The sequence below is a fragment of the Gadus macrocephalus genome, chromosome 1, assembly GCF_031168955.1.
Source record: "Gadus macrocephalus chromosome 1, ASM3116895v1".
Lineage (NCBI taxonomy): Eukaryota > Metazoa > Chordata > Actinopteri > Gadiformes > Gadidae > Gadus > Gadus macrocephalus.
The window spans coordinates 19,798,073-19,817,208 of record NC_082382.1 but is presented as its reverse complement, the minus strand read 5'-3'; the positions used below and the strand labels follow the sequence as shown (position 1 = coordinate 19,817,208).

At 47.3% G+C, this 19,136-nt stretch overlaps 4 protein-coding genes and 1 long non-coding RNA gene across 8 annotated transcripts; 2 read left to right on the top strand and 3 right to left on the bottom strand.

The window, feature by feature from the left end:
- Window positions 1-609: 609 nt before the first annotated feature.
- si:dkey-20d21.12 (uncharacterized protein LOC556245 homolog) lies at window positions 610-4,234 on the top strand. 2 transcript variants are annotated; one of them, XM_060051806.1, is made up of 4 exons: window positions 610-1,185; window positions 2,603-2,740; window positions 3,123-3,344; window positions 3,954-4,234. In XM_060051806.1, exons 2-4 carry the CDS (start codon window positions 2,605-2,607, stop codon window positions 4,088-4,090), a joined length of 495 nt encoding a protein of 164 aa, XP_059907789.1. In that variant the 5' UTR covers window positions 610-1,185; window positions 2,603-2,604; the 3' UTR covers window positions 4,091-4,234. The 2 variants fall into 2 exon arrangements, with proteins under 2 accessions (XP_059907789.1, XP_059907784.1); XM_060051801.1 differs by having other exon boundaries at window positions 612-1,185; window positions 2,597-2,740.
- Window positions 4,222-14,631, bottom strand: hyal3 (hyaluronidase 3). 2 transcript variants are annotated; one of them, XM_060051793.1, is made up of 7 exons: window positions 14,387-14,631; window positions 8,912-9,204; window positions 7,442-7,883; window positions 6,654-6,801; window positions 6,216-6,339; window positions 5,897-5,986; window positions 4,222-5,063 (listed from the first exon to the last, which is right to left on the bottom strand). In XM_060051793.1, exons 2-7 carry the CDS (start codon window positions 9,170-9,172, stop codon window positions 4,806-4,808), a joined length of 1,323 nt encoding a protein of 440 aa, XP_059907776.1. In that variant the 5' UTR covers window positions 9,173-9,204; window positions 14,387-14,631; the 3' UTR covers window positions 4,222-4,805. The 2 variants fall into 2 exon arrangements, with proteins under 2 accessions (XP_059907776.1, XP_059907771.1); XM_060051788.1 differs by lacking the exon at window positions 14,387-14,631 and adding an exon at window positions 12,697-13,016.
- On the bottom strand, window positions 10,460-11,545 carry LOC132463826 (N-alpha-acetyltransferase 80). The gene is made up of 3 exons (XM_060060032.1): window positions 11,535-11,545; window positions 10,702-11,471; window positions 10,460-10,548 (listed from the first exon to the last, which is right to left on the bottom strand). The coding sequence occupies exons 1-3, from the start codon at window positions 11,543-11,545 to the stop codon at window positions 10,460-10,462; spliced, it is 870 nt and encodes a 289-aa protein (XP_059916015.1).
- A 195-nt stretch (window positions 14,632-14,826) lies between the features above and the next one.
- LOC132457561 (cAMP-dependent protein kinase type II-alpha regulatory subunit-like) lies at window positions 14,827-19,128 on the bottom strand. 2 transcript variants are annotated; one of them, XM_060051815.1, is made up of 4 exons: window positions 18,970-19,128; window positions 18,153-18,291; window positions 16,397-16,553; window positions 14,827-16,363 (listed from the first exon to the last, which is right to left on the bottom strand). In XM_060051815.1, the coding sequence occupies exons 1-3, from the start codon at window positions 18,982-18,984 to the stop codon at window positions 16,429-16,431; spliced, it is 279 nt and encodes a 92-aa protein (XP_059907798.1). In that variant the 5' UTR covers window positions 18,985-19,128; the 3' UTR covers window positions 14,827-16,363; window positions 16,397-16,428. The 2 variants fall into 2 exon arrangements, with proteins under 2 accessions (XP_059907798.1, XP_059907806.1); XM_060051823.1 differs by having other exon boundaries at window positions 14,827-16,349.
- LOC132457575 (uncharacterized) lies at window positions 16,899-17,310 on the top strand. Its single transcript, XR_009525726.1, has 2 exons — window positions 16,899-17,008; window positions 17,048-17,310. It is a non-coding gene; the product is annotated as an uncharacterized LOC132457575 (long non-coding RNA).
- Window positions 19,129-19,136: the final 8 nt, after the last annotated feature.

Sequence of the window (19,136 nt, the reverse complement as noted above, 5' to 3'; positions counted from 1 at the left end):
GCTTTACAATTTCAGGATTTGAAGTTTATATTTAGAAAGGTTTCAGATTATTATGGTATTTTAACACATTTAGCTCACCAGAGGGTCATAGATTAAAAAAAAGGGTAAACAACACAGTTACCCAGTCAATAAAGCACAACAAAGTAGCCTAAAGTAGGCCTGATAAATATACAACTTTTGGGTGACAATGGTTTAGGTTCAAAACAGGTTACTCAGCAGCACTGACATATATAACCCCCAACCTATGTGTGATACGATCGTCGAGTCATCCATGGGCCTAATATTAACCCCAACCTCTGATGCTATTTCAGTCTGGCATGCAGTCTCTCTCTCTCTCTCTCTCTCTCTCTCTCTCTCTCTCTCTCTCTCTCTCTCTCTCTCTCTCTCTCTCTCTCTCTCTCTCTCTCTCTCTCTCTCTCTCTCTCTCTCTCTCTCTCTCTCTCTCTCTCTCTCTCTCTCTCTCTCTCTCTCTCTCTCTCTCTCTCTCTCTCTCCAACCCCCCCCCCCCCCCCAGGGGTAAAGACCTATGGACATAATGTAGTCTTTGCATTTGCTGTACGCATAAACTGAACTAAAATCAGGATACACAAGTTCAAACTGCAGTTGTTTATTCTATTTATAGCTCCCACACACACACACACACACACACACACACACACACACACACACACACACACACACACACACACACACACACACACACACACACACACACACACACACACACACACACACACACACAAATATAGCATAGGGGGTCGCGTTTGCTTTGGGGCAGAGAGACAGTTGCTTACAGACACACACCGTGTTGATCTCAAACCAGGATTTACTTCAGTGTTCCTTTTCATCAACTACTGTCAAGGAATAGGCCTATACTGGGATTTGGATTGCGTCTTTCCGGAGAGGTCCTTTCTGTCTCGCCACTCCAGATCCCATGACGAGGGACACGGTGTTGACCGCGCGGTCACTTGGATGACGTGTTTTGGAAGCCCAGCGTGTGCGTGTGTCTGTGTGTCTGTGTGCGTGTGTGTGTTTGGTTGTCTGCCTGTATGAGCGGGTGTAGAGTGTGAGAATGCAATAGCATAGTAAAGACTTTTCGGAGGCGCTCAACGGAAGGAAACAGACGCGCAACCAAGTGGACACACACACTTATACACGCGCACACATATAGGCCTACGCACGGCGGTAAGTGAACATTTGTGTTATTTATGTCAGTGAACATTGTGGTGGTGTGCATTTAATGTATCATAAGTGTCACATATATGATGTTTTGATATAATTTGATGTGATGCCATTTTGATTATGCCATATCATATCATCAAATATCCAGGCCTCACATTATCACGACGACCCAGCTGGACATTCATGAAAATGTGTGCATAATTGAACAATTGATGACATACACTATATGAGTTATGGTGGTTTGTTGTTATGCATCATATAATCACACGCTGTGTAACAATTTAAGTCAATTAACTGCCAATTTCGCATTGAGATGTTCGTTTTGTGAAATAATAAGGAATGTTGAAATGAAAGGCATTATTACTTGTCCATAAAGACAAATGATGTGTTCAACTTTAGACTAAAGATGAATTCACATTTACCAATGTATTTAACTTAAGGCTAAGGATATTATCATCTTTAGATTGAGTAGCTGGACTTAATAAGTAGGTCAATATAAACATACTGTCTACTACTACAGTATTATATATCTTTATAAAATAGTTGAGTGTGCAGTATGAGATGGGAAATGTGTGCTTTTCAAACACCTGGGAACTGTGCTGTGAGTTACTTCTGATTAAGTTAACTAGGGTTTAGTTGGCATCCAATATACTATATATGTATGCATGTTTAATGATCAAAGATGAGAAAATATAAACACTTCTGTTATGGAGCTTATGATTGGAGCAAAGTTGTGTTTCTAATTAACCACCAATGTATGGTGGATTTATAATCTAACCACATTTCTATTTCAGAAATTCCTTGGTACATTCATTTATTATGCACCAGGTTATTGGTCTGATGGTCTTGGGACATACGATCAGGTCCCTGTTTGTAATAGATTGTAATAGATATACTGCTGGTGGTCGGTTCCATCTATTGTCTGAGTTGGTTTAGCAAAGACCAGTCATCCTCTGACCTTTGTTCTTCCATTAAAATACCCTACAGCCACCTTCTGGAGTTGATAAGCAGACCTAATATTAGCCCTGCTTTTAAAACAGAGCAGCTTGTCCCACAATGGGATTTCACACAAAAAACAAACCTATTTCATACACAGACTTTCAAGGCATCTACAGTATAGTCCTCTCCATTAATCCAATTCCTTTATCATTAGTATTAATGGCACGCTGTTCGTGCATTTTGCCATTTTTGACTTATCTTTTTCTCTCCGAATATTTTCTTCTAGCTGTAAATCTGGGTAGGGAAACACAGGAGAGCTTTTATTTTGTAAAAAAAAACACCCTATTGTACCACCCTTCAGAATGACCAAATTCAGCTCACTTCTTCTTCTCCTCTTCCTATTATAGGGAAAAACAATCAACAAGCAAAGGAAACGTGAATAACTTTCTGACCTCTCTCTCTCTCCCCTTGGTAGGAGGAGCCATGTCTCGACCGCCCTCCACCCACACCACCCCCCAGTCTTACCGCATCAGTGACAGAGACCTGACGGAGATCCAGCTCCACTCTGTGGACTCCATCAATGACCTGCACCGCATGCACCCTGAGCACGGCCACAGAGGTACACACACAGACACAAGCGCACGCACACACACACAACACACACACCAAGAGATAGACGCACACACACACACACGCATATAGACACATGCACACACACACGCACGCACACATAGACAGACGCTCACACAAACAGACACACACGCGAAAACCCACTGTACCTCAAGCAAGGGAGTCCACCTGAACAAAAATATATGTGAAGGTATATCGCACACATCAGAAAATCAAAACAAAATGAAGATAATATGCAGTAGTAAAGGCATACAAACTAAAACCCACGGAGACACATTTGAATTATCACAAGCAGGGATTTGCAAATATATAATCAGACAATTTGAATGCGCCACAAGTTTTGTCACAATTTCCCCTCTTTCATTACCTAGGCATACGCCCGCCTCTCTCGCCCGCCCACAGCCCGACGTCCAATGGAAACCCCTGTTACCCCGGCAGGACAGACGTCAATCAACCAGGCCAGCCAATCAGCGCTAAACTGCAGAAACACTTGGGGGAGACGTGGGGCTCCGGTTCGTCGAGGGTCTACATCGCGGCCTGTGGACTCATCGCGTTCCTACTGCTCATGCTGTTCGTCACCGTCTACTTCCTGGGTCAGACTAGTTGAATCATCCATTCATAACACTGGTGTCATAGTGATTAAGAACTTTGTACAAGGTGCGATGCAATGTCGGTCATACTATACTACTGTACTATTGTGTTTAATTCAAGATGACCATTGGTTCATCCTAACCGACACATAATACGTCACCTTTAATGAGCATGTCATTAAAGGTGACATATTATACCACCAGGTGTGAGTGTGATAAGTCGTTGAAAGTCTGCCTCTTCTGACATCACAAGTGGGCGTGTCCACCTAGATGTATGGCGGATAGATGTGCAGCGTTTGCCACAGTCCACTGGGTAGGCTGGTAGACTGCTCGTCCAGCATACATCTAGGTGGACACGCCATCTTGTGAAAACGGCTTTGAACGGCTATTCACACGCACACCTCGTGCTATAATATGTCACCTTTAATGGAGAGGCAGGGGTTACGTATGGCGACAGGTAGACAGTGAAATGAACATTTAAACCCCAGTACCTTTTGGCTGCAAGTCTAACAGTCTCACTAAGCAATCCTGCCTCTACTAATTTAGCATGTTCTGTGATTAATTATGTCGCGGCGCATCATTATTATCATTCGTTGTCATTTCCTCGTCCAGTCCAACAGGGCGGTGCTATGCGGACGCTCACAGAGGCCGTGAGGGAGAAACAGGACGTTTCCATGGAGATAGCCAAGCTGATTCAGGAGCTACAGGCCCTGAGACACAACCTGACAGCTCTGAGGGACAGGCCTTGAAGACACACGAGCACACGAATGGCTCTACAAGAGAGAGACTGAACCTCCCATCAGCCCTGCTAGATTGACAGTTGATCGCTTCACTTTTATTTATCCGTCTGTGATTTGGGGGGAAAAAAGAGACGTCCAAATCTTTTTTGCAAACACGTGTGATTATTTATTCAGAGCTGAGACTTGGCAGTGGCATATTAAGACAGGTTTTCTTCACAGTCTGGACACTGGCCCAACTCTTTCCAGGATGTGAAAGAGCCTTTGGAAATTGAAATTAAGAGCAACTTGATAGCACGCATGGCACTGAAGACTTACAATCTGCACAGAAGGCTTTTTGTTTCGAGAATACAATCAATGCTGCAAATGAGTTGGTTATGATAAGGAAAATAAACAGTAGTATGTTAAATAAGTCTTATATTCTAGTTCCAGTGATATCAATGTCATATAAATGTAATGGTGGCCTACGTGCCCATCCATCTATTCAGCATTCTTACAGTTTCAAAGCCAAGGCACTTTTACAATTAAGTAAAATAAAGTTGAAGGTGACATATTATACCACCAGGTGTCAGTGTGAATAGCCGTTACAAGCCGTTTTCTACAAGGCGTTTTCTAAACGGCTATTCACACTGACACCTGGTGGTATAATATGCCACCTTTAAGTTTCATCGATGACGACGGCCCAACCCGAGCGGTGTTCGGTCCTAAACTGTCATCTGGAGCGCTCCTACTTCGTGCTCTCTCCACAACGATGGCCGCCCCAGCCGTGGTAACAGTGGCACAGGAAGTGCTTCGCGAACAACGACTGGCCGTGCTCGCCGGACGTCTCGTCGCGGACCATGTGACCGACGCCCGGCCGGCGCCTGGCGCAGCGCCCGTTGCCGTGACAACGGCGCTGGCTGCAGCGGTGGGATCGCTTCCGGAGCTTGCGGACGTATCGGCCCAGCGTGCCGTGCAGGTAGTCCCTCAGGAGCACACACTGGTCCTGGGGGCGGGAAGGATGCGGGGGGGGGGGGAAGGTTCCGGTTGTTATGGTGCGTTCATGTAGACGTGGGACATTTAAAGGTTGTATCGGCGATGTCGGGTGACGTCACTTCGGTCGGTGTTTGAAGCGAGATCCCAAACAAACAGAGCCAGCTCGCCCCTCCCTTCCGTGTTTCGTGCATCCAGTTAAAAAGGTTCATGAACGCAGCGCAAAACCACCCAGCACCCTCCCCTTGTCGGTGATTGGTTGGAATGCTATTTATTTTGGTTTTGAGTGGTGGGTAAAACAATTTGTTTTTGTGTACGATCTCGGAGCATAGGCTGCCTACAGAGACACGTTTTTTTGACGGCCTTCTTATCAGGCGGGCAGCTAGCGGATCGTGAGGAAAGATCAGATGAATGTGATCATTTATGTTTTGGCCTTGCATCGCTGATGCAACCTTTAAGACTCCGGAGACCCTCCCTTCAGCCCTGGGTTCATAGTGGCAAAGAGTTTTCACAGAGCTGCCAGACCTAGTTGGACGTGTGGCGTGATGTGAATATGGTGGCATGCAAAATGAAGTGCAGCAACAAGTCATGTGTTTTCTGGTTTGGAGCAGACCTTCCAGTCGGTATGCGGGATAATTCGAAATATGAAGGATAACTCGTCTATAGGATTAGTAATAAAGCATGCTTGCTGAATGAATGTTATGATTCTTGATTTTATGTTTAAATCTATTTGAACCACATAACAGGGCTATTTGAATTCAGATGTGTTACATGTGTTTGGTTTGAATCAACAATTCATGTCTCTGAGCACTGATATCCCCAGAGAGATGACACACGCACACTGACCTTTGACCTGGCGAACTCCAGCTCTCCCCACAGCACAACTCCAGCCGCCCCTAGAGCTGCAGCCTCCCCGAGGGTATGATGTAGGTCCGCCTACACACACACACACACACACACACACACACACACACACACACACACACACACACACACACACACACACACACACACACACACACACACACACACACACACACACACAGTCTCTCAGAGTCAGTCTTTGATGGTTTTTGTGTGTGTAGTAGCGAGTCGCTAGTGTGTTTAATATTGCCATGTGTGTGTCTTTCATGTGTGGCGTTTTCATTCTTTTTGTGCGTCATACCACGCTGAGGAAGTCGAGTGTGTGCGCGAAGGCCAGCCTGGCGTAAGGGAGGACGGGCGTGGCCTTCGAGGTGTTGTCATGACGCCAGACGGAGCCCACCCTCAGAGCCTCCAGCACTCTGTGTCTGAGGGGGGGGGGGGGGGACATCACGTCATGCATCAGTCACACACACAATCTCACTTTTACACACACAATCTCACTTTTACACACACACACACAATCTCACAAACACAGCCAATCCCACTTTCACACAGACGCACACAATCTCACTTTCACACACACAGCCAATCTCTCACACACACACACACACACACACACACACACACACACACACACACACACACACACACACACACACACACACACACACACACACACACACACACACACACACACACACACACACACACACACACACACACCACCCCCCTCTCTTACCGGACCATGAGCGCAGACTCCGGGGCCCCAGCCAGCCTCTGGGGCAGGTAGATGCTGGGGTACAGGGCGGTGGACTCGCTCCACAGCCAGTCCAGCCGGTCATTCAGCCGGCTGGTGCCCGGGTGGCACTCCCCCGTGTAGTTAGCCCCTGACAGCAGCACGGAGGCGGACACAGCGCAGCAATGAGCCCCCCGGTCCAAAACCACTTCTGTCACCCACTGAATGTTGTGGTTTCTTGTAATGCTAATTCTGCAATTCTTTATTTTCAATTCTCAGTATGCAGATTGTGTATTTTGATGCTTTCTTTTGTTTATTCAATGCTGTTATCTAAAAATAATCAAAGTAAAAAATGAAAGTGGGGCACAGTTCTTTAGCCAAGTCGTTTGATCTTTAGATGCTTTCCTGAGGGCGTACTTTTTACGTTCATTCTTTAGTACATTTCAGAGCTGGTACTTTTTTCACTTTTACTGAAGTAAAGAAGTTGAACCTGTTCTACTTTTACCAGAATCGGTTTTCCTCACAAGTATCTATCCTTCTTAGAAGTCGGCTAAAGGTTTTGCTTTAGCCTTCTGCTAAATCTTAAATACAATGCACTTTCTAGAATGCATTTTTTTTACTTTGCCTTTGTTTTCTTTTATCTATTTTCTTTTCTTTTCTACGTGAAGCACTTCGAGTCTGCCTTGTATATGAAAAGTGCCACATAAATAAAGTTGCCTTGCCTTGCCTTCTACTTATAAAATAAAGAACACGTGTACCCTCGCCACCACGGGACGACGACCCCTCCTCACCTCTGGGTTTATTCTGTGGATCGTTGTAGCAGGCGGGGAACCCGTAGTACCCCCAGAGCCCGCCTGGCCGCTCCGTGACCCCCAGGCGCAGGGTCTCCCCCATCACCCGGCGCGCCCCGTCCTCAAACTCCCTCTTGGCCTCCCCTGTCACCTCCTTCGCCCCCTTCAGGTCGGGCCGCGTCTCCCGCACCCGCTTCACCGACCGCCGGCGGTACACCTTCTTGGAGTCGAAGTTGCGCGCCCACAGCGGGCGCCATTCCTCCCAGTCGATGACGGCCAGCCCCGCGAAGTCGGGGCGCAGCCGGCGGGAGAATTGGCCCCCGGCGAGGGCCAAGTGGGCCCCCAGGTCGGCGCTCTGCGGCAGGCCGCCGTTGACCCTTGCGCCGTCGTGGGACAAGAAGGGGTACAGCCCCAGGCGGTCGCGGTAGAAGATGGTCATGTTCTGGGGAAGGGGGGAGAGGTGGGAGACGGGGGGGGAGAGGGGGGGGGGGTTAAGGGCTGATTATGGTTCCACCTCTACGCATCGCAGGGACCACGCAGATGCTTCGACGGAGTCACAAACCAGTTTTGGTTCTGCGTCGGGTTTTTAGCGAGCGGACCAATCACAGCCCTCGCTGTTGCCGTCGCCTCAACACAAGGATATCATTTCTAGGAGGCGCACGTCAGGCCCTTGCGGTGGTCACAAGGAATGGTTCGCAAGGACGTAACGGGTCCGTAAACTCCCGTGCGCTGCGTCGACGTGGAACCACGATCAGAGGAGCGGAGGGTTTAAACTGTGCGTGGTGTCGGTTAAGGGTTCATGTGTTTCTCTTGTCTGATCCTGCCAACTGATACGAGTCTGTGGGGTTGTGATGTGGGCTGTTGTCTTAAAGTCCTGAGTGTGGTTAGTGTTGCCTTAACGACGCTGTTTGGCACAGACAGCGTAAAGAAATGCAGTATGATTAATAATAGTGGTAATAGAAATGTATTAGCAGACATGATTTACATGAGGTAGAATGGCATCATCTAGGACTGGTTTGATAAACAAAACCCTTCACATTCTAATTCTGGTGAAGGAATCTATGGCACCAATTCCATGAATTGTGTTCTTTTATCTGACTTCCGATGAGCTGTGAACACCAGTCAACAGCCAGGAAAACAACCTGACATAAAAAAAACACAACAAAGAAGAGGAGAAGAACATAACGTTTTTGGATGAATACTTAGACAAAGCTACATCTGAAACATAACGATAAGAACGGATATCCATTTATCGGAAGATTCTCCCTCTCTCTCTCTGTTAAACCCATGCAACCCATATTGCCCCCTCTGAAGCATTTTTTTTTTTTTAACATTTTGTTGTAGTTTTTTAGGAGAACTCACATTTCATGTCTCAAAAATAATCATGATTCCAATATTGACCAAAATAAACGTGATTATGATTTTTTTTCCATAATCTAACAACCTCAGCACTCATTGACCTTCACTCACCTGTCCGTCAAAGTGCTGTTGTGAGTTCACCACGATGTCAAAGTCCCCCAGGTTGAGCTGCACCCCGTAGAGGGTCTCACAGTGGGCGGTGGGCATGTTCCAGACCACCACGAACGGACGGCCCGTCACCACCGGGGCGGACCCCTGCAGGCGGGAGGGCTCCGGAGGCTTGGGGGGGCCGGGCTGGTCGCTGGCGCAGGGTGGAGGGGAGACGAGGAGGAGGAGGAGGAGGAGGAGGAGAGGGGGGGCAGACAGCTCCATGTGGTTGTGGCTGGGAGGAGGTGTTCTTCGTCCTGAAGGGAGAGAGGGTGAGAGCCTTTTGGGGCTGTGCATTGTGTAGGAGAGACGAGTGATATAAAGTCAAATAAAGAACCAATGGGAGGGATGGAAGGAAGAAGGCTGTTCTTATACGTGCTCAGATGGCCTTCAAATGATGGTTTAAGGAACTGACAGTTCTGTTGATGATATCGTTGTTTTGGAAACAATGCAGGCGGAAATGATGGCGCAATATTGCATGCACAGAACGTTTCCGCTGTTGACAGAACATTTACTTGTAAATGATAAATATAAGACTGCATTTTACAGATAGTTCCATCAAAGCTATGGTAATGTTTTCTTTAGTGGTCACTCAGATACAATAAGGCAACATCTTAATACGGATGCGAGATAAAAAGTGAAGTAAACACGATAATAGAGAATCAACATGGTGAGCAAAGTATTTATTTCTTAGAATAAAACACATTTGGGCAGTAAAACAATAATGCAATACATGAACTTGTCATTTTCTTTTTGAAATTCCATCAACTTCAAAACTGAATTGGCATTCCTGTGAGGCGAATTATAGGGCACTTTAGTTTATTAAAGCATTTAAATAAATTTACATGATTTGACTCTCTAAAAACACATTATTTGTGTTCGAAGGAGTATATCATTATTAGATTTTATCCAATAAAATCTCCAAATCGAGATTGAGCATTCCATTAACATTGAGACGGTTCACTGGTTTAAGATAGATTGGTTCACTGGTTTATGATAGACTGGTTCAGGATTGAGACTGGTTCACTGGTTTTTGATCGACTGGTTCACTGGTTTAAGATAGACTGGTTCACTGGTTTTTGATACTTTTGAGCTGCTTCTATAAAGTCCCATACTGAAACGTGTGAGTAAAGCACACAGAACCCCAGAGCAACCATCCAGATCCGTCCATTCAACCATCTTGCGAAGGTAACGTATGCGTCAGACATTTGATCATACGAGCTACACATGGCAGAAGAATTTCTCCCAAATCGTGTCCGTCGTCTTCGGTCGCTGCTTCCCAGGTACACACTTACACTACAAACTCAATGTCTGTGTCTGTGTCTGTGTGCGTGTGTGTAAGGTTGAACCAGGTGATCACCCAATCAGGCAGGTCCATTGCCTTGTTAGAGGCGAGCCACCGTGAATTGCATCTCCCGCTATTGTGTTTGTGTGTGCATGTCTGCCTGCCGCACAGGCCTGCATGCACACTGCACTGCAGCGCATTAGGTATAGCGTTTCATGTTCAGGGCTTCAGATGTCTTTGTGCATCCAGAATATGGGCGTTCCCCTGGCATCCCGGTAAGGAGTGTCCATCGTGGTCATGTGACCGCCCTGCTCCACTGATGGGGGGGAAGAGAGAGGAGGAGGGGAAGAGAGAGGAGGAGGAGGAGGAGGAGGAGGAGGATGGGGAGCGACGGAGTGAAGAGGGGATGAAGGTGGAGCAAAGAGGGGAGGTGGTGGTGGGGGAGGGATGCAGGTAGGGGGAGGGAGACAGGGTAGAGGCGGTTGTGGCGGAGGTGGTGGTGGGGGCGGTACGGCGTCGGCTGGCGGCGCCACAGGCGCCGGGGGTGTTCCCGGAGAGACGGCCGAAGGCGAGGGCTTCATCAGCTGGTGCAGCGTCTCCAGGGGAACGACGGAGGCCAGGGCCCCCGCGCTCTGCACGGGGCCCGACGGCGCGTAGCCCAGGCGGCCGTAGAAGCCCTGCTTATCGTGGGTGGTGAGGCACAGCCGGCCGAACCCGCGGCCGCGGCAGTAGCGCTCCGTCAGCTCCATCAGCGCGCGGCCGCGGCCCTTGCCGCGCTCCGCCGCCGGCACCACCACCGACTCCAGGAAGAGGCTGGCCCCGTGGCCCACCACCCGGGAGAGGCGGGCGTGGCCCAGCAGCCGCTCGGCCCCCGGGGGCCCGGCCAGCAGCACCAGGCTGACGGGGAACTCCTGGCAGGACTTCTGCAGCGAGTGGAGCCGCGCGGCCTGGCTCCGCCGCCACTCCTCGTTCACCAGGTCGGCGCAGCGGGGCAGCAGGTCGGGCCGTTGGTGGATGGGCACCACCCGGAGCCTCTCCTCCTCCTCCTCCTGGGGCTGTCCGTTACCATGGCGATGGACACGAGGTCCCGTCTCCCCCGGAGCCTCGAGCCCGATATCGGCGTCATGGGCGGGGCCGGGACTGAGGTTGTGGCGGAGGTCGTCGGGGGTTTGAGGAAGCACTGGCCTGCCGTTTTTGTTTGATTGGCTCGGAGGGTCCTGTGTTTCCGATGGGTCACTCCTGTTGTGATGAGGAAGGGGGGTGGGGGTGGGGGTAGGGGGGGGGGGTTGAAGGGGAAATCACCTGTCAATCATCGTCCTCGGTGTTCAATAGTTGCTGATTTCAGTGTCTTTGCGGACCAAACCCCCATGCAAAGGTCTTCTCACGCAGCCAGGCCAACTAGTTCAGCATGTGGTTGATTCCTAACACATGCTCATATTAGTGCCATGGCTCTGTGTGTGACAGAATTGAATGTGACAGTTGAAACACACACGTGTTAACTATTGACATGTGTTGCTTGCTTTTACCCAGTGAAACATCTTTTAAATCTTTTCCTTGCAGGGCTCGCTGACCTTTTTTCGATTTGTAATCCTAATATTGATTTCCAAGCGCCAGTGCCAACTGTTATGAATGTAGATTCATCTTTTTGGCTCAGAGAAATATCGGCTGCATTGGTATGCAAGGATGGAGCGTACATGAAGTCCTCTCATCGTTGAAAAGATGAAACTCGATGAAAAGACAAGTAGGTTGTGAGTGACCCAACACACCAACAACCACAGAGCAGCATGATATCGCGTTCACAAGCAGAGAGAAGAGATGTTCTGCGTATGCAAGATCCAGGAACAAGGAGAGCTGTTGTGATCCACTCAACAGGTGCCACCATTTTAGTCTTCGATCAGCACCGAGTGTCTTGCATTCTGTTGCTCCTGTGTAGGCAAATCCACCAATGGAGAGTCCGCCATACATCGTCGCTATCACTTAGCAGACCAATCTTTGAGCACACAGCATCAAGCAGCAACCCAACCCCCCTCCAAAGACAGACAGACCATCCTTCAGATACGTTAGGGATTGGGCAATATGGAATAGTCGATCAACATATTCATATTTTTTACTACACACAGTAATGATATATAGATCACGATACGCTTAAGAATTCAAAGTAACAGCCGTTACTGGCTTCCAAACAACAGAGGGTCATCACATGAGTATAGGTCAACATATGGATAAATGGGGTTGTATCACACAAGTAAGTTCTCTGTTTTTTTTTTTTCTGTTTTTTTTTTAAGCTTCCATTTTCATGATTTTCCAAAGGGCATCTTTGCACTTCCCCAACAACAGGGGATTTATTGCATGACTTTCTTTACGATACCGCCCAAAGAAGACAAACAATCCTGTTTAATTAATGACCCGCGCTTCATCCAATTACAGTTCAAATTGGGAGTAACCCCAGCCAACGAGGACTCACCGGAGGAGCTGAAGACAGGGAGGCCAGGGGATGAAAACACCTCGACCGCGGGATGAGACTAGACAAACACCGCTCTCTCAAGAGCTATGAACCTCCAGCCCCTGACACGCACCCTCATCCACCCGCGGCCGCTCGCGATGACACGTTAGAAAACGAGGATGTTGGGAGTACGCAACAGGAAACAGGTCTGCGGGGTGATAATCTAACGACAGATAGAAGAGCTGTCACTCTGAGGCCGGGGCTGTGAGTGGACGTTTATTGATGGTGGTGTGGTCTGTGGTGGTGGGGGTTAGGCCACTTGCTCAAGGAAGCTGAGGACGTTGGGCTTGGAACCCAGAACCCTTTCGGCTTGGGGTCAAACACCCTTGACACTCAAGACTATACCCCCCCCCCCCCCCCCCCCCCCCGCCTATCCCACATTGTAAGCTCCTCCTCGTCTTCCACTCTTCATCTACCACCCATCATCTGCCACCCTACTTAGTGAAGAAGCTCTTTGCCGTTTTTGGTTCACAGATTGAACACATTTTGGTCGATGTACGTTTTGGGGACTATAAAACTGACATATCGGCCAAGAGGATGGATATCATATCCTTAAAGTGGTCACAATGTAAAGAGTGATTGGAATGGCTCCATCTGACGTTTAATAAGGTTTGACCTTGATGGGGGAATTCTAAACATCAAATGTAGAGTACGCTGATTAGATACACGGTGTGGTACGGTTCCCTGGCTCTTGCAAATGGAGTGTCGTCACTCTTGATTGTCCTTAACAATTATTTGGCTTAATCTTGTGCGCCCGACTCCCAGTGGGGCATTCTCGTTCGTGCTGTGAAGGCTAAGAACTGTCCCTTTGCAAAAAAAAAAGGGGTTTGTAACTCAGTAGACTTTACAGAGAGAACTGCGCGACTATACCCTGAATAATCAGTCATGGCTTCTCACAGGAAAAGGGGGTACAGGACCTCGACAGGTCCTGGCCATTTCCAGACACCTCTTTTAGACTTAAACAAAAAGACAACCATTTATGTTTTGTGATTATAAAAATATATAAATGTAAGGGGCATGTAAGGGGTAAGGTCATTTTACTTTAGGATGCCTACAGGTAAGGACTTTGGACATTGGGTTCGAACCCCAAACCTTCGGCTGGGATTCAAACACGTAGCCCGCCCCCCCACCCAGACCCAGATCTGGGGCGCTGGATAAGTAAAGGTCTACACCTGCAAAGACGTACCCAATACTCTTAAAGCATAGGCATTGGGTATTTATATGAATATAATAAACGTGCTGACCTAACCAATGGATTTAAAATAAGAACGTATTAGCCGTATGACCATATAAGGAAGTATATATATCCAGAAGTACTTCCTCACTAGAAATAAACTCTGCAAGCCAAAAAAGGCAATGATGTCACTGGCTACCACGGACGTATTGTAAGAGCACTACCTATTGCAATACAACTTCTCAAATTATAACTGCGAGCTGGTGTGCTGTGTGATATAGTGTTAGTTACACACTCAGGCTCATTCATTACCAGGCAGGCATGCAGAAACACAGTTGGCTAGATGTAGTGCTCAGTGTAATCCCCATCGAGTCAAGACGTGTATTCGTGAACAGCTGCAAACGACTAAGGATAAAGCACACTTGTATGTTATACGAACATTGACATTATACAACAGGACATTAACGTTATACTTACATTGTGAAGAAGTTGCCAGTTCATCCAAGAACAGGTTCTTCCTCGAAGTTTTCGAGGAGAGGAGATTATAACGTTACACGCTTCATAACTACAACTATATACGCCACTTTATTTAGTGGGTAACTTTGTTATTGATATCAAATTCGTTTAGCACATGGAGCTATTAAAGATTTAGCCCAGTCTATAAAATATGTTTGTCGATAGCGTAATAGGTGACAGCGGGTGAAACCGTGAATGTGAAGCACACAAGTGGACTAATATTTCCAGCTAGAGCCCTCTAGTGCTTTGGGGTTGTAACTACGAAGGCCTACATCATTTAACAAAAGTAGTGAATTTGTATTGCACTGGTTTTATAAAAAGCCACAGAGTTAGTTATAACTGTTTTATAGAAAGAGCGTTTATAAATGAAAAACACAGAAGAAATGTCAGACACCACCACAAACTTTTTAACAAAATGTTTGCTTTATTTTTTTTCACCTTTTTTTAAATCCAGGACAACTCATTCAAGAATAATCATGGAGAAATAAGCACTAACTTTATTTTATTAATATATATTTTTTTTGTTTTACATTTTGTCTGATGGATGTTGGATGGGTGTTTTTCTATTTTAAATCAGAATTGGTCAAAGTAAAACAAAAATAATAACTGAATATATAATCATAATAATAACAATACATTAATAATTAATACAACTGTGTGGCGTCAATTACAGAATAACAAGGACCCAGAAACGTGGGGTTGCTCTGGTTTTGACTTCTTCGGTGGTACTGAAAGACACCAGCACTAACTCAACTCAATCAACGACAGCAGAAGTGGAGCGCACTCACAAAGATCCACACCCCCGCCTCCCAAAGAGGAAACACTTTTTTGTTTATTTAAATAATATTTTATCAAAGCTTCTTTTTTTGTTTATCTCCATAAAATGTTTCTAAAACTCCTCTTGTTTCTTCATTTTTATTTGTTTTTTTTGCATTTTGCATTATTTTTTCCTGTAAGTAGTTTTTCCTTGTTTCTCCATTTTCCCATGTGTCTGTTTTTGCAACTGCAGGTGCCTAAGTGTGTGTGTGTGTGTGTGTGTGTGTGAGTATTTGTGTGAGAATGTTCGTGTGTCCTTGGCTGATGCTTGCTATCGACAACTGTGTTGTCTACGTGTCTATGTAATTGCAATGCCTACACATGTGAAAGTTAGTTTTGGAGTGTTTGTGTGTATGTTAAAGCTCACTGAAGCTATGCAAAAATGTGTGCGTGTGTGTGTGTGTTTAACTATATGGTGAGTGTATAAAGGAGTGTGTCAAGCAGTTTGTGCGTGACATGAGTGTAAGTAGACAAAAGGGATTTGGACGTATTTTTCAGTGCCTATGTAGGTATAAGTACATAAAAGTGTGTGTTTGTGTGTGTGTGTGTGTGCGTGCATGCCAGTGTGCCTATACTGCTTTGACTGGTGTCTTCCAGTGTAGAGAGAGAGCTTTAGAAAGAGAGATAGAGCCAGAGACAGAGAGGGCCAGCGAGAGAGGCAGCGAGCCAGATAGAGAGAGACGTACAGAAAGAGAGAGAGAAAGAGAGAGAGAGAGTACAAGCACCTGACTCAGCAGCTGCTAAGAGGGGGTGGGGGGGGGGAGGCACCCGGTAGAGATGGGACTTGAGGAGGCTTGAGAAATCTGTGGACTGATTCTTAAACCACTCTCCCTTGTTTTGTTTTTATATTAATCCTATGCTTGTATAGAGTTCATATCAAAAGAAAAAGAAGGGAGAGGGAGAGCGTTGTCGGTGTGGAGCAGTGTACACTGCGATGCAAACGACACCGGTATAGAGTTTATTCGAGCTTGGGTGACAACGGCGTAATGTCCATATCGTTTTCTTTTTCCTCGACGACGGCGGCGGGTGTGTTGATGAGTGTGTTTGTGTGTGTGGTGTGTGTGCGTGTGTTTGTGTTTGTGTTTGCGTGGTGTGTGTGTGTGTGTGTGTGTGTGTGTGTGTGTGTGTGTGTGTTTGTGTGGTGTGTGTGTGTGTAGAAGGCACAGCGAGGAGCCGGAGTGAGGGTCTCAGTCTCTGAGGTCCATGCTGGAGCCGAAGAGTGCGACCAGCTGCTCCTCGTAGTGGGAGATGTTCCTCTTCATGATCTCCTTGCAGGAGCCCAGCAGTCGCTCAAAGGCCTGTATGTCTATAACTGCAGAGCGGGAGGGGGGGAGGCCGAGGGAAAGAGGGAGGGGGGAGGGGGAGACAGAGAGACAGAGGGAAAGAGGGAGGGGGGAGGGGGAGACAGAGAGACAGAAGGAAAGAGGGTGGGGGACACAGAGAGACAGAGGAAAGAGGGAGGGGGAGACAGAGAGACAGAAGGAAAGAGGGTGGGGGAGACAGAGAGACAGAGGAAAGAGGGAGACAGAGAGACAGAGGAAAGAGGGAGACAGGGAGACAGAAGGAAAGAGGGAGGGGGAGACAGAGACAGAAGGAAAGAGGGTGGGGGAGACAGGGAGACAGAGGAAAGAGGGAGGGGGAGACAGAGAGACAGAAGGAAAGAGGGTGGGGGAGACAGGGAGACAGAGGAAAGAGGGAGACAGAGAGACAGAGGAAAGTGAAAGAGGGAGTGAGAGCGAGTAGAGAGAGAGAGGGTGTAGAGAGCGAGTAGAGAGAGAGAGAGAGGATGTAGAGAGAGCGAGCGAGCATGCGAGCGAGAGAGAAATGCAGAGAGAACAAAAAGACAGTAAAGAAAGGAACAACAGACGACAGACAAAAGAGAAACGGAAACATACAGAGACAAATAGAGAAAGGGGAGGAAGAGAGAGTGGTATTACGACAGGTTGTACCCACACACAGGTAAACAGTGACAACCTTCTGCAGAATATTTTTTTCTACCAACGTATATCTAGCCTTCATTTCCCATTCATACATGTCATTATAAAGGAGGAAGGGATGTGGCCCAGTGTTTCCGCTAGAATTTTTTTTTATTTTTTTTTTTATTTTTTTTTTTACTTCTTTTGATATTCGGGTCAATCAGAACCCTCATTGTTTAACATGAATTAGGCTAAACAAATGACCACTGTAGCATATTTAAAACACAATTCAAATTGTGCAGAGATTTACTTCCATTGTCCACTGACCGGAGACATTTAGAATTTTCGGTCCCCCTCATTTTTTTCTGGTCAATGACCGGTAATTACCGGACTACGGAAACTCTGATGTGGCCTCAAGCTGCTAAAGACTTGGGATCAGGAACTCGGGACCTTGTGGCTGGTAGTCAAACACCCTCCCCCCTACACCAGTTCCCCCTCTCCCACCCATTCATGTGTTTGCAGATTCCAGTGTGAGTGCGTAGGATTGTTTACACATGGATAACACCTATGATTCATTATGCTATGCGTATCAGTGTGTGTGTGTGTGTCTGTATGTGTTTCTGAGGCCCTGAGATTCATAATGCTATGCTTATCAGTGTGTGTGTGTGTGTGTGTGTGTGTGTGTGTGTGTGTGTGTGTGTGTGTGTGTGTGTGTGTGTGTGTGTGTGTGTGTGTGTGTGTGTGTGTGTGTTTCTCAGGCCCTAAGATCCATTATGCTATGTGTATCAGTGTGTATGTACAGTATGTGTTTCGGATAAATTATTTTAGCCTATCTTGTGTGTGCGTATGTGTGTACGTGTGTGCGTGTATGTGTATGTGTGCATGTATGCGTGTGCATGTGTGTGCGTGTGTGTAATCTGCGTATGTGTATGTGTGCGTGCACGGTATGTGTGTATGTGTGCATCTGTGGGTGTATGTGTGCGTCCCCCTCGTACCCAGAAGCTTGACGTCTCCGACGGCGTAGGCGGAGGCTGCGCGGGGCTTGTTGGTGACCAGGGCCAGCTCTCCGAAGTAGTGACCCCGGGTACAGCGAGCGATCTCCACCTCCATGTTGTCCGCATGGTCCGCCTTGGTCTGGGGGGGGAGAGGGGGGCAGAGAGAAGGTGAGACAGAGAGCAGGAAGCGAGGGAGGGAGGAGGGGGAGACAGAGTAGAGGGGAGAAGGGGGGAGAGACAGAGAGTAGAGGGGAGAAGAAAGGGGGGAGAGACAGAGAGTAGAGGGGAGAAGAAAGGGGGGAGAGACAGAGAGTAAAGGGGAGAAGAAAGGGGGGAGAGACAGAGAGTAGAGGGGAGAAGAAAGGGGGGAGAGACAGATAGTAAAGGGGAGAAGAAAGGGGGAGAGAGAGAGATGGGAGAAAAAGGAGGGAGAAAGTAGAGAGGAGGGAGCAGGGAGAACGGTTTGACTTAATGTCGGCTCATCTCAATTTGCCAAATGACCTCCCTTGGCACCAATTTAAAGCCAGTTGCAGGAATCTTTAGAGGCTCTTCCAAGGATTGGCTCCTGCAGTTTGGGTCTAGTATTTAGAGACACGAAGCACCCGGAACACCCAGCTCAATGTTTAATACTGCAAACACCGGCGGCATTACCTTTGAACCGCGTCGCTTACGCTCTATCTTATATTGCCCTTTGAAACACTGACTACTATTATACCGCATAATTAACGCAGACTTTCAGCGGGAAACACGTGGGACATTCAAAAAATGCCGACAGGCAAAGAGGAGGAAGAGGATGGCGAAGAAGGGTATGACTTACTTTGCTCTTCATCATGATCTTCACCGCTCCGGACTCAACGATGTAGAAGCACTCTGCCTTGTCTCCCTGCAACAAGGGATCAGAAGAAATTATTACCCACAGATATCTGATCACACTCAATAGACTATCCAACGTATCCCACCGAGCACCACATTATGTACAGTTTA

Excerpts from the sequence above, each read along its gene's own strand:
- si:dkey-20d21.12 (XM_060051806.1), top strand. The coding sequence starts at position 2,605 with ATGTCTCGACCGCCCTCCACCCACACCACCCCCCAGTCTTACCGCATC. Across the intron at positions 2,741-3,122 it reads CCCTGAGCACGGCCACAGAG|GCATACGCCCGCCTCTCTCG; the intron begins GTACACACACAG and ends TTCATTACCTAG. Across the intron at positions 3,345-3,953 it reads CGTCACCGTCTACTTCCTGG|TCCAACAGGGCGGTGCTATG; the intron begins GTCAGACTAGTT and ends TTCCTCGTCCAG.
- hyal3 (XM_060051793.1), bottom strand. The coding sequence starts at position 9,172 with ATGGAGCTGTCTGCCCCCCCTCTCCTCCTCCTCCTCCTCCTCCTCCTC. Across the intron at positions 7,884-8,911 it reads AACAGCACTTTGACGGACAG|AACATGACCATCTTCTACCG; the intron begins GTGAGTGAAGGT and ends CCCCTTCCCCAG. Across the intron at positions 6,802-7,441 it reads TCCACAGAATAAACCCAGAG|GGGCTAACTACACGGGGGAG; the intron begins GTGAGGAGGGGT and ends TGCTGCTGTCAG.
- LOC132463826 (XM_060060032.1), bottom strand. Across the intron at positions 10,549-10,701 it reads GCCACAACCGCCTCTACCCT|TGGAGCAGGGCGGTCACATG; the intron begins GTCTCCCTCCCC and ends CCCCCCCATCAG.
- LOC132457561 (XM_060051815.1), bottom strand. Across the intron at positions 16,554-18,152 it reads CGGAGACGTCAAGCTTCTGG|TTATAGACATACAGGCCTTT; the intron begins GTACGAGGGGGA and ends CCCGCTCTGCAG.